The 13,001-nt window shown below is 48.5% G+C and overlaps 1 protein-coding gene across 1 annotated transcript in view; it reads right to left on the bottom strand.

The window, feature by feature from the left end:
* DNAAF8 (dynein axonemal assembly factor 8) overlaps positions 1-13,001 on the bottom strand; it is an 816,395-nt gene that overhangs the window by 443,117 nt on the left and 360,277 nt on the right. Inside the window, exon 17 of the mRNA XM_085628378.1 lies at positions 12,479-12,633. Within this exon, the coding sequence (XP_085484504.1) occupies positions 12,479-12,633 (155 nt within the window). The remainder of the gene's footprint in view (positions 1-12,478; positions 12,634-13,001) is intronic.

Below are 13,001 nucleotides of genomic sequence, written 5' to 3'. Positions count from 1 at the left end.
TCTAAAGACGATTTAGATCGTGTCGAGAGATCCTGGGCACAAAAACTCGGAAACCCAGATGTAGATATTGACTATTCCCTAACTCTCTACACAACATTATTTTTAGCACCTAACCTCAAAGCACAATATTTCAAAACTATTTACAACCTTTATTTTACCCCGGCTAAACTCTTTACCTGGGGAATGCGAGTAGATGATTGCTGCCCCGGATGTAGACAGGGACAGGCAAATTTAATTCACATGTTTGCCGAATGTCCGAAACTAGATAATTTACAAACATTGATCGGAGGATTTTGGATTCAAATATTCGGGCGGAATTTTAGATCTTCCGCTACCCTATTTCTTCTAGGTTATGACGAATCCTTAGGGTACAGTTTGGAGGAACAGAGGATTGTTTTCCTGGGTACTGCCGTCTTACGTATCATTTTGGCGGCTTGTTGGAAACATCCCAATGTACCCACCTTTCAGATGTGGCTTAGCCAATTTCTTGCCACATATAAGCATGAGATAGCTATATATAGCACAAGAGGTAGGAAAGCTAGAGCTCGGGGTACCCAGATTTGGGCCCCAATTTCCAACTGGTACTCCAATGTAAGATCACCCCCCTGATAAGAGAAGGGCCGACATGATTTGATGATGTAAAACAGTGTAAAGTTCTACTCTGTATCTTCTATCTTTTATATCAACTGTGCATTTGTATTGTGCTGTAATGATTTTGTTCTTTTTTCTGATGTACTTCTGTTGTATTAAGAATTTATTCTTTTATTTCTCGAAAAGAAATTGTTTGAATGAATACTACAGATCATGCTCAATAAAAATAAAAATAAAAAAAGTAACCCGAGTGCCTGACCCCCCGTGTGTGCCCGGTCCCCCTGCCACGCTTCTCTCTCCCCCGTTGTTTCTCTCCGGCCCCCTCGCCGTTCTCTGGCCCTCGCCTCGCTTTTTGCCTCTTTTCTCCACAGCTTTTGTCCACTTTTGGCCCCCTCGCCGTTCTCCGGCCTCGCCGATTTTTCCCGCCGTTTTTCGCTTTTCCCCGCCTACCCTCCCGCCGCCCACCTCCCAGCTAACCCCTCCTCCCCCAGCTACCCCATATATGGCGGCCGCTACGAGGCGGACGTAGCGACCCTTGACCCCAGGGTAGGTCGCTCCCCCACCTCCGCAGCGCCACCAGTGCCTGTCTGCCTCCTCTCACCACCTCTCAGCTCCGCTCCAGCTGCCGTCTTGCCCGCTGGTGTCCTCCTTCGCCCGAGTGCTTGGCCCCGTGCGACTGGCTTGAGTGATTGATCTCTCCCCGTTTTCTTCCGTGTAACCCGAGTGCTTGGCCCCGTGTGACTGGCTTGAGTGATTGATTTCTCCCCGTTTTCTCCCGTGTAACCCGAGTGCCTGACCCCCCGTGTGTGCCCGGTCCCCCTGCCACGCTTCTCTCTCCCCCGTTGTTTCTCTCCGGCCCCCTCGCCGTTCTCTGGCCCTCGCCTCGCTTTTTGCCTCTTTTCTCCACAGCTTTTGTCCACTTTTGGCCCCCTCGCCGTTCTCCGGCCTCGCCGATTTTTCCCGCCGTTTTTCGCTTTTCCCCGCCTACCCTCCCGCCGCCCACCTCCCAGCTGACCCCTCCTCCCCCAGCTACCCCATATATGGCGGGCGTGCCTAAGGCAAGCCCGTCCGCGCCCGGACCGCGCCCAGCGCCCGAACCCCTGGCCCCCGCAACCCCTGCCTGACCTACGACTCCGCCACCCTCGCCAACCTCAACCCCGACCGCACGCCGGGCTGCCACCGCGCCACCCCGAAACGAACCCACGGACCCTTCACCTGCAGCAACTGCCGCTTCACCTGCCAACGGACTCACACCGCTCCCGTCAAGAACGACTCCCCCGGAAGCAATCTCCACTGCATCCTGGTCAACACCCGATCCGTCCACAGGCACGCCATTGAACTGTGGAACCTCATCAACTCAACGAACCCTGACATCGCCTTCCTCACCGAGACCTGGATGAACCCCTCCTCGGCACCCGACATCACCATAGCCATCCCAGACGGCTACAAAATCATCCGGAAAGACCGTACCAACAGCACCGGAGGAGGCATCGCCATCGCACACAAAAGCTCCATCCGCATCTCGACCCACACCGACGACTCACTCCCCGACGCCTGGTCGGACCACAGCTATGTCCACTTCAGCTTCAAGAAGACCACCATGCACCACCACACCCAGCAACCACCAAGAAGACACTGGAATCGTATCGCCACTGAACAGCTCGCATCAACCCTCTCCCAGAACCAACCCACCAACACCACCGACCCCAACGAAGCCGCCAACAACCTCACAAGCTGGATCTCCGACTGCGCCAACCTCCTGGCCCCCCTGAAGACTCAAGCCAACACCAACAACCACAAGAAAAACTCCTGGTTCACCCCCGACCTCAAGGACTCCAAGAAAGAATGCCGCGCCCGCAAAAAGAAGTGGCGCCTCAACCAGACCGAGGAGAACATGTCAGCTCTCAAGGACGCCACCCGCCAACACCACCAACACCTCCGCGCCGCACGAAAAACAGCCTACCGGAACAGACTTGACAACAACGCCCACAACAGCAAGGAACTATTTGGCATCGTCAAAGAGCTCTCCAACCCGGACTCAGAAAACAACCCCATCCCTCCCTCACAAGACCTCTGCGACTCCCTCGCAACCTTCTTCCACCACAAGATCACCGATATATACAACAGCTTCACGACCACCAAGGCGAACCCCCCCCCGGAACCCGCCACCGACATCACCACCATCCTCACCTGGAGCCCAACCACCACCGAGGAGACCACCCGCGTCATGAACTCGATCCACTCCGGATCCCCATCGGACCCCTGCCCGCACCACATCTACAACAAGGCCGACAACATCATCGCACCGCACCTCCGAGACGTCATCAACGCCTCCCTCACCACCGCCACCTTCCCGGAGAGCTGGAAACACGCAGAGCTCAACGCCCTCTTGAAGAAATCCACAGCAGACCCCACCGAACTCAAAAACTTCCGTCCCATCTCTCTCCTACCATTCCCCGCCAAAGTGATTGAGAAAATCATCAACGCTCAACTCACCAGCGCCCTGGACACCAACGACTCCCTCGACCCCACACAGTTCGGTTTCAGGGCCAACCACAGCACCGAAACCGCCCTCATCGCAGCCACGGACGACATCAGAGCCCTGACCGACAAGGGAGAAACCGTGGCCCTCATACTCCTGGACCTCTCTGCAGCCTTCGACACGGTCTGCCACCGCACCCTGATACGCCGCCTCAGCAACGCCGGCATCAGAGGCAAGGCCCTGAAATGGATCGTCTCCTTCCTCTCCGGAAGGACTCAGAGAGTCCGCCTGCCCCCCTTCAGATCCACAGCCACGGAGAGCATCTGCGGCGTACCTCAAGGATCCTTCCTCAGCCCCACTCTCTTCAACGTCTACATGACCCCCCCTGGCGAACATCGCACGCAAACACGGACTCAACCTCATATCCTACGCCGACGACACCCAGCTCATCTTATCCCTCACCGACAACCCCACCTCAGCAAGGACCAGACTACATGACGGCATGAAGGAAGTAGCGAACTGGATGACAGATAGCCGGCTGAAACTGAACACAGATAAGACGGAGGTCCTCATCCTCGGCCCTACTCCCACCGCATGGGACGACGCCTGGTGGCCCCCCGCCCTAGGCAGCACTCCCCAACCCACCGACCACGCACGCAACCTTGGCTTCATCCTGGACTCATCCCTCTCCATGACCAGACAGGTTAACTCGGTGACCTCGGCATGCTTCAACACCCTCCGCATGCTCCGCAAAATCTTTTGCTGGATCCCCACCGACACCAGGAAGACCGTCACCCACGCCCTCGTCACCAGCCGCTTGGACTACGGGAACACTCTGTACGCCGGCATCACCACCAAGCTGCAGAGGAAACTTCAGCGGATCCAGAACGCTGCCGCACGACTCATCCTGGACATACCCTGCCCCCACCACATCTCCGGACACCTGAAGAGACTCCATTGGCTCCCAGTCAACAAGAGGATCACCTTCAGACTCCTCACCCACGCACACAAAGCCCTTCACAACCTCGGACCCAAACTCATCAACAACCGCGTCTCCTTCTACACTCCTCCGCGCACTCTACGCTCTACCGGACAGGTCCTGGCAGCCGTACCCCGCATCCGCAAAGCCACCGCCGGAGGAAGATCCTTCTCTTTCCTGGCAGTGAAGACCTGGAACTCTCTGCCCAGCCACCTTCGCGCCATACCTGATCACCTCTCCTTCAGAAGACAGCTCAAGACCTGGCTCTTCGAGCACTGACCCCCCCCCACCAGCGCCTTGAGACCCTTTATGGGTGAGTAGCGCGCTTTATAAATGCGAATGATTGATTGATTGAGTATGAGGCTCAAGGTCAGATAAGTCCACACCAATGTGCAAAGTGTTTATTGTGGTGCATGAGTGTGCCTTACTAAGGACCATTGGCTCCCCCATCGACCCTACACATTTCAATTAAAAGGCTTTATTATATATTCAGCTGATAACTGCAAAAACCCAGAGAGCAGCTGAGGAATCCCTGAGAGGGGCTCAACTCATGCACCAGATTTGCTTCTGCCAGCCCCTGCTAATGGCCTAATTTGACAAACTACTTCATGTTCTAAGGTTGCCACTAGGTGACATTTGGTGGTTTACAAAACCTACTAAAATTTATGATATTTAGAACAAGGGAAAAGAGAAAGGTAGTAACTATATGTGTCAGTTGATTTCCTGAGATTTAGCTTTACAGCCTACTAACCTAATTTTATTCCAGATCACAATAGAGTCTTTCAATCTCTATGCACTCATGATCAGTGGCCTGAGAATTGTGATGGGGCTAGAAGTAGAGTTCCAGGGCCCATTGGAATTATAATTTTAGCAACAACACTATGGAGAGGTATTCCACCAGAAGATTTAACCTCTTGCAAGCAGTGGAGGTCTCCATATGGAATATCCTAAAAAAAAATGCATTAATTAGTATAATACATTAGATTCCCACAGATTCCGTCCCAAAAACGTTTCCTGCATGCGTGTTATTTCTCCCTGCTCTATCTAAAATAGCTGGGACCCTCAGTAACGGTATTTTGAGAGGGTGAAATTCAGGGATTATACTGAGCCACTTGTAATGAGGGTCACAGAGTACCACTTTTAGGATTCAAAATGAAATTATGACCGAGTAAACATTTTCAGATGCAGAACCTATGCGGGTCACACAGTTTTCTCTTCAAAAGCTTCCTGAGGCAAACTGTATACAGAAGAGAATGACTGCGTTGAAGAAGAAGAAATTGTCAAGTCAGACACAAATAGGCATATTATTAATTTATCTGCTCTTTTGTAGTGGTGGACTAGTGCAATAATAGCAACAAAAAGACTAGGATCAGCCTGCAGACCGACAAAAATAGTGACTGGCGCCAAATAAAAATAGAAACTTGCAAACATTTCTTTGCATGAATGTAGGAAAGTAGTATCTGCTTTCATGGTCACCCCCACTTTTACCTGGTGTCATTATGTTTTTTGACTAGTATGACTGGGATCCTGCTAATCAGGACCCCAGTCTTTGTGCTTCTTCCCTAAATTGGACATGGTGAGTACTTAGGTACACCCCAGATTGGCTACTGGTGTACCCTCGTAAGTCCTTAGTATATGGTACTAAGGTAAACAGGACATAGGTACACCAGGGGTCCCCCATGAGCTGAAGCATGTATTATGCCACCCATGGGAGGCCACCCAAATTGTGACTACAGGCCTGACATTGCAGCCTGTGTAAGATGGTGCTAGTACCACTTATGACAGATATAAGTTTCCTTATATCTGAGGTCACAGCACTTAAAACCTATAAGTCACCCCTAAGGCAGGCCTTTCAATCGTGAAGGCAGGGTGCTCGGTTATAAGTGTGAGGTGCCCCTGTATGAGCAGGACACCCCTACAATCCACAGAGTCCATTCTCCTGGGTTGTAGGTGCATCAGCCATTACGATACACAAGAGTGGTCATGCGTCATTACGCGATGGCTAACTCTAAACTGGCTGTAACAAACCCTGTTGTGTTTTGTATCAAACATGCTGGAATCATACCCCAACACCGTAAACGGTGTGGAGGTATGATTCCATGGAGGTATTATGATTCTATGCACTGTAAAGCTTCTCCGGGAGGCACTCAGTGCTCCCAGTACCAGTCTTCTAGACCCAGACAGCAAACCGTGGCTGCTGCCAACCAGAGACATGATTCTGCCCTCCTGCTGCTGAGCCAAGCATGAGCAGGGGAAGGCAGTACAATAGGTTTCCTGTCACAGGGATGTGTGACCATCTCCCAGACAGTACTTAGTGTATTGGACCAGGGTGGGGGAGCTTGCCAGCACCACTAGACTACTTTGAAGGGCACATTTGTTGCCCTCCTTGCATACTTCAGTTGGAACCAGTTCAGAGAGCCGTTGGCTCCAGCTCTGGCACAAAACTGGACAAAGGACATGAGAGTATCCGCCCCTTGTCCAGCCCCTCCTGTGGAAGGGACCCCTGAATCGTCCGAACCCGTTCTTTAGGGTACTTAAGTGCTTACTTGTGGGTGGTTCTTAAATTCGCAGTAGGAGAACATTCAGATCCAAAACCACTTCATCTTCAACCATCTGGGCACTTTGGACTTCGCTGGACTTCGCTTTCGGAACCGAGACTGCAACTGGAAAGACTCCTGCTGCTCCTGGTCTGGTCGTCCTGCCAGTCTTCAGTATTGTGTGTGACTGTGCTCCATACAGGTTCTTCTACAGGCCTGTGGACATCGAAGACACCCAAAGAAATCTCCCTTGAAGTGAAGGAGTCACTTCCCTGCACCTGCAGGCACAACAACAAAGCTGACCAGTCTGCTGTCCCTGAGCTCCTACGGAATGTGAAAGGTTCAGCAACACAGGTGGTGGTTCTGCAACTTTCCCTCGTCTGAACCGCTGGAGCAGGACCCCTGTGCACCACGTTAACTTGCCGTTGCCAAGGCTTGTTGTCTTTCTTCACCAGAGATCTTCAGGCTCCAAGAAGCTACAGCCTCAAGTATCTCTTGCTACCAAAATCTTTGACCTCACCGCATCCTCTGCACCGTTGGCCTTCATCATTGGTGAGCTGCTTCATGTCCTCTTGTAACTCCGCTGCCTTCGGCCCATGGGTCCTCTTGAGGGTCTTCTTTGGCTCCAGTGGGCTCCCTGCTCGCTCAGGCCTGCTCTGACTTACCTGCTTGTGGTGAGTCACTTGGACCTTGCTGGTCCCAACACTGCACCCTTTTCGTCTACTATGTTTGTTGCCATTTCCAAGACTTGTTGGTGCTCCTGACGAACAATAACCCCCTGGCTCTTGACATCCGACGTGAGACAGCTCATGAATGGCTCCTGGTCTTCTCCAGTGTCACCTGGTCCGCACACTTGCAGCTTCAAGGGCACTGTCGACTCTCCTGCATCTCCAACATCGGCGGGCATTCGTCTTCCGTGCCTCCTGGTCACTTCTGAGTGTCATAGACTCTGTCCCGTCTGCTTGCAGGTACCTCACATCTTGAATCCACCTTTGGGTTCCACCGGACTCCTTCACCTTCTTTGCCAGTGGCATCTTCACTGAAGTCCTCAATTGAGGTCTACGGCGGTTTCCGACATCACTCTGCACCTATGCACCCGGCTTCCCTGGCGTAGGTATTCTGTTCCCGGGGTATCCACTGGTGGGGTGACTCTCCAACCTTCCATCTTCCACAGGGTTTCTACAGGGTCCTCTGGGAAGGGTCCTTCTTAAAAACTGCAACTGCGACTTACCCATTGACTTGTGTTGAGCACGTGATCGTGTTTCCACTCTGGGCACGACCTCCCTGGGGTTTCTGAGTACTTATTTTGGGTGGTTCCTTGGTTCCCTGGCTCTTATACATCTTCTGGGTCCAGCCTCGAATTAGGCCGTGGTTCGCATTCCACGTTCTTAGTATATATGGTTTGGTCTCGAACTGGAGACAACTGTGCACATGTGTGCTACTTACGTGTTCTATTACTAAAGTATTGTGTTTATGGTGGTTATATCTCCATGTAGGAGATATTGCAATGTGTTAGTGAGTGTTTATAATGAATACATATTCTTATCACTACACTGTGTGGTTCTTTTTCACTTAACCTACACTATATGATTAGTACTGGTAAATTAAGCTGCTTTACACTCATTCTGGACTAAGCATGAAGGCTGCTCTCCACAGCTACCACTTAGAGAGCTTTCTAAGGTTGTCTAAGACCAATAAAATCACCATAAGGGTTGTCTGGATTAGTGCAGGGTGCTACACTTACATAACTGTTTGTGGAGAGAATGTGGCCTAATGGCTATGGTGGTCAAGCTCAAATCTGGGAAACAGGGTTCGAGGCTTGGCAACGATGCTCAACATCCTGTGATTCTGGGCAAATCACTTAATATCCCCATGCCTTACAAAAAAATGAATGTGTCCTTCTGTAACGCAACTGGTGCTCATGTAAGGCGCTATGATACCTGATATGTTCGGGTTAAGTTTGTGCTATATAAAAATCCGGGGGAAAAAAGAAAAGTAAAAAAACTGTGTTGTGTTAGGCCTATGGCCACTTTACATTATATAATGTTTGTTTATATTTTACAGTGTATACTGCTATTTTACTGTACCGGGGATTCCTAGTCTGACATCATGGAATGATTCAAGCATGTCAGTGTATAAAAGATCCAATGTTGGATAAATGGTGTTTTTGTATTAGGAAGGAGCTTTGTTCGATGAAGTTGAGAAACAGGATTTAGTGTTTTGCTTCCAAGGAGTTTATATGGTGTATTCCTGTGTAAGGCATATGATAGTTGAGCGAAGTTGTAGGTTTTTGTGTATGATAATGGATATTGTTCCATGGTGCAGTGTTCCGGTATTACAGGAGACTAATGTTAGTCATGGTTGATTTGTTTGTGGGGCACCTTGTGCATTTTTGTGGAGGGAGGAATTGTGGTGGGATCTGTGGTGTGGTCTAGAATAGAGCTTCAGAGTGATGATGGGTCCCGTTTAGAGTGGGTGCTCGATTTATCATGTGGTAATGTTTTACTGTCTCACTTCCTGTGTTCCTAATGTACCCAGGGCATTCGGGATACACGTGCTGAGAAGAAACTTATATGAGTGAGTTAAATTAAATCAGCATTGTAACGGTGATATGTAGATGGAAGGGAAAGGTTTAAAGTACCACACATGACACAAAGAATATCCTGCAACTCTTGTTTTTTAAGATTGCCCTTTTGAAAAACGTTGATGAAATTCTGTTTCCTCCGGTCCCCTGCACTATGAGCCCTAACTTACCTTTCCTATAAGGGCACAGCCTTATTAGTCATGCATGGCCAAGCATTGCTTTTTCCACAACACATACAGTGGCCAGGAGAATCAGTCCTAGATATAACTGTCTGGGACTGCAGCTTTTAAACCATCACTACTTTTTACTGATCCTCACAAAGTGAATCAGAAAATTAACAAATCGCTAGGAAATTACAAACAAGCATTTGCAATGCAATAGGTCTCGCAATTGGAGATTTTGAGCTATTGGCGTTGTAAATGACAATACCTTTTATTTATGTGTTTAAAAAAACGGCAATAATAAAAGGCATTCAAAGCTTTTAAAATGCTAGACCTATTGCAGTGCAAATGCTTGTTTTATGTGCCAAGAAGAAAGTGAAACACGGAAAGAAGTGGGGGTTGAGAGACTTCCACGAACACCGGTAGGGGCAGAGTTAGGAATAATAAACAGCAGCGGACAGGCGTAGCCAACCTTCGGGGCATTGTGCAAAGGAGGAGGGTCTTGGACAGTCACAGCTTATGCAATGCCGCCTCTAAAATGGTGCCCGAGGATAGGGGACAGGGAAGGAAAGCCAACTCCATCTGTAAAGTTTAAATGCAGGCTTCAATTGGGATATGGTTACCCCCGTGACTAGAAAATTACAAGTTCACAGGGCCATTGTTTACGAAACAGAAGGGAACATTCTCCCCTTTCAAATCTCCCACTACCCGGCGCTCCCGACCCCATGCTCCTCCTCCCACCGCCCCCTTCTCCATAGGGAACTGCTCACACCCAAAAAATGAAAGTGTAGATCAGCAATACACTCTTCTGGCAGGTGATGACCGGCTTGGTCGGTAATCGACTGGAAGGTGACGCCATGACATGACCTCGTCTACCGCTGAAAACAGAATCTAACTACTGCACTCATCTGCCCGGGACTGTCGCCGTCACCGAGGAACTGGTTGCTCACAGCAGGCTCGGAAATACTCGGCAAAACTCAGTAGTTTCCGGAAGCGAAAATTCTAAGCACAGAACAAGGGCAATTTTGCATGAAAAGAAGGCCAAAAGACTTGTAAATCTTCGTTAAAAAAACAAATCGAAAATAAGCCCTGCCCCACAAAACATCAAAAGATTTACAATGTAAGATAATAGAACAAACTCCCTAAATCCGAGGACTGAGGAGATCAGCAGCACAGGGGCAAAAAGCGGGTGCGGTACTGAAATATAAAGCCGTCGCCCATGCAGAGAAAAGTAATGCTTATGGCATCTGTGAAGCTGGCGCCATGGTAATGATAAAAAGACACTGATAAAAGCGGGCGCCTGCTAAAAACATTAAGCACGGCTCCCGTGTTGTTAATCTAAAGCAGGCGCCATGCTGAAACTTAAAGTGCGGTGCTCGGGCGGGACAGGGATTAGGGGATGCCAGCCCTGTGGGTGCCATTGTTACGAGTGTCTTAATTGATTTGAGCAGAGCCATGCAGCAGCCAAAACATCAAAAGATTTACAATGTAAGATAATAGAACAAACTCTCTAAATCCGAGGACTGGAGAGATCGGCAGCATAGGGGTAAAAAGCGGGCGCAGTACTGAAATATAAAGCCGTCGGGGATTAGGGGATGCCAGCCCTGCGGGTGCCATTGTTGCGAGTGTCTTAATTGATTTGGGCAGAGCCGTGCAGCAGCCATTCTCAAACCTAAAGCTGCCTCGTGATTGCAAAAAACAAAGCGTGTTTTAAAACAGGTGCTTTGAAAAAAAAGGCGACTGAAACAAGCTGTCGCCATTAAGCAAATGATAAAAAATAGTGCTTACCCATTAGTTAAAAGGAGACTGTATAACGCCGCAAGTAAAAGATCCAGTCCGGATGGGCTGTCCGAGAAGGAGACAGGGTGGTAACTAAGAAGCTTCATTCCGAGCCAGCGTTTAGCATAAACGGTGACGACAGCCAATCAAAATGATGGGCGGGGCTTCAACTCCACTTCTGAAATATCCCGATTACCAGAAGCCTCGCAGAGCGAGCAGCGCATGTGCGCTGCAACACAGGTCTGCGAGACCTAAATATTGTGTGACCAAATCAAGCACTTTCTTAATGCTGAAGAGATTCTGGTAGGGTGGTGCCATTGACGCACTTAGTGTTGTCAACGAGGACCCGAGTTGTGCAATACCAGTGTGTTACTATTACAGTTGTGTCAACCCTAGCACTGTAGGTTACTTTTATGTTTTTGACCAACTAAAATGTTTAGCCTAGCGCAAATAACGTCTGCAGCATTTCCTTCTCAGTACCTGCCTTGGTTTCTTGTGAGGAAACAAGGAAGCAATGGCATGTGCTAGTGAGGCTCCCGTGCCAGGGCACCTCAACTTAGTCTAAATATGACCTACCTTTAATATGCGGGCCAGAGTCTCCTACAAGAGACATTCATGACCCGAATGCACATCTTCTGGAATAACCTAAAGTGACTGGGTTACGTTTTCACAGATCTGCTTGGATAGGCAGTAGAAAAACATTTCCTGCTTTTTAGGTCCCGCCTTTGATAAAACTTTGGTGTCTCACCAAATTATTGGTTTTGTTCTACAAGTTATACATATTACACATACACAGAGGGGCTTTTATTTAATAGGCTTCATCCATTCATCCATCTCTTAAACCGTCATTTATATTTTTCTTCAGCATAGCACAAAGTATCAATCCACTTTACACATTGGCTCCCTTCACTTAGAGTGAGTGCACAAAGCCTGTGTGCATTGTTTACATCTGCCTAAAAATAGTTCCTTCTCTTCAGAGCCAAAATCGTTCAAAGTGTGCTTTTTAAAAATGTATTTATCATATTAACTGTAACTACCAGCTAATATTTTGCCTGCTTCTCTTTATACTGTTTAAGTTATTAAGTGTCTATGTGCCATTGTAACAGCCTGCCATTTTAGTGCTTGGCAGGTGGTGTTGTTCTGCTCTTTTCTAGTTAAACAGCTGCATCAGTAAATGTTTTTACATATTTTAATTTTTATTTCAAAGATAAGGTGGCCACGTTTATGTGATAGCATATTTTCAATGTTTTCCCTTTTTATTGCTGTGGCATTTGCTTGCAATAAAGTATAAAAACACCCACGTCACCTGCCTGTCAAGGCCAGACCCACCGGCATTGCTAGTGCTTGTTTGGTTTTTGTTCCTACCTGTACGGCAGACATACTGAGCATACTGGCTCGCTTAGCAGACATCCGTATCCTCCGGACGCCTTGCAAGATGAATCCTCGTCGAGTGCAAGTGTAAATAACATCACCGTAGGCTGAGGGTGGTACGGCAGGCGACACTGCCAGAAAGATGTCTCCTGGAAACACAGTGAAGCATAAATTAGGTAAAAAAATCAAATAAAATTGTATCTATGTTTTCAGGATGGGAAAGGGAAGGAGACGCCCCAACATTAATGGGAAAGTAGGGGAAGAGATTTCTTGAAGGGAAAATATATTTTCTCATGCCTAAACAAAAACAAGCATTTGCAATGCAATAGGTCTCGCATTTGTAAAAGTTAGACCTGTTGGTGTTTAAAATGACAATGTATTTTACTTTTGGTTTTTTTTGTTTGCAGTGGAGTACTTTGCAAAGTGGTATTACCATTGGTATTTTTAATGTCAACATCTCTACTTTTAACAAATGAGAAAGTGATATAAGCTGAATATATATTATGAACTAAAACAA

This window comes from Triturus cristatus, chromosome 10, assembly GCF_964204655.1.
Source record: "Triturus cristatus chromosome 10, aTriCri1.1, whole genome shotgun sequence".
NCBI classification, from domain to species: Eukaryota; Metazoa; Chordata; class Amphibia; order Caudata; family Salamandridae; genus Triturus; species Triturus cristatus.
The sequence above is the reverse complement of the archived record's forward strand: the minus strand, read 5'-3'. Positions and strand labels throughout refer to the sequence as shown.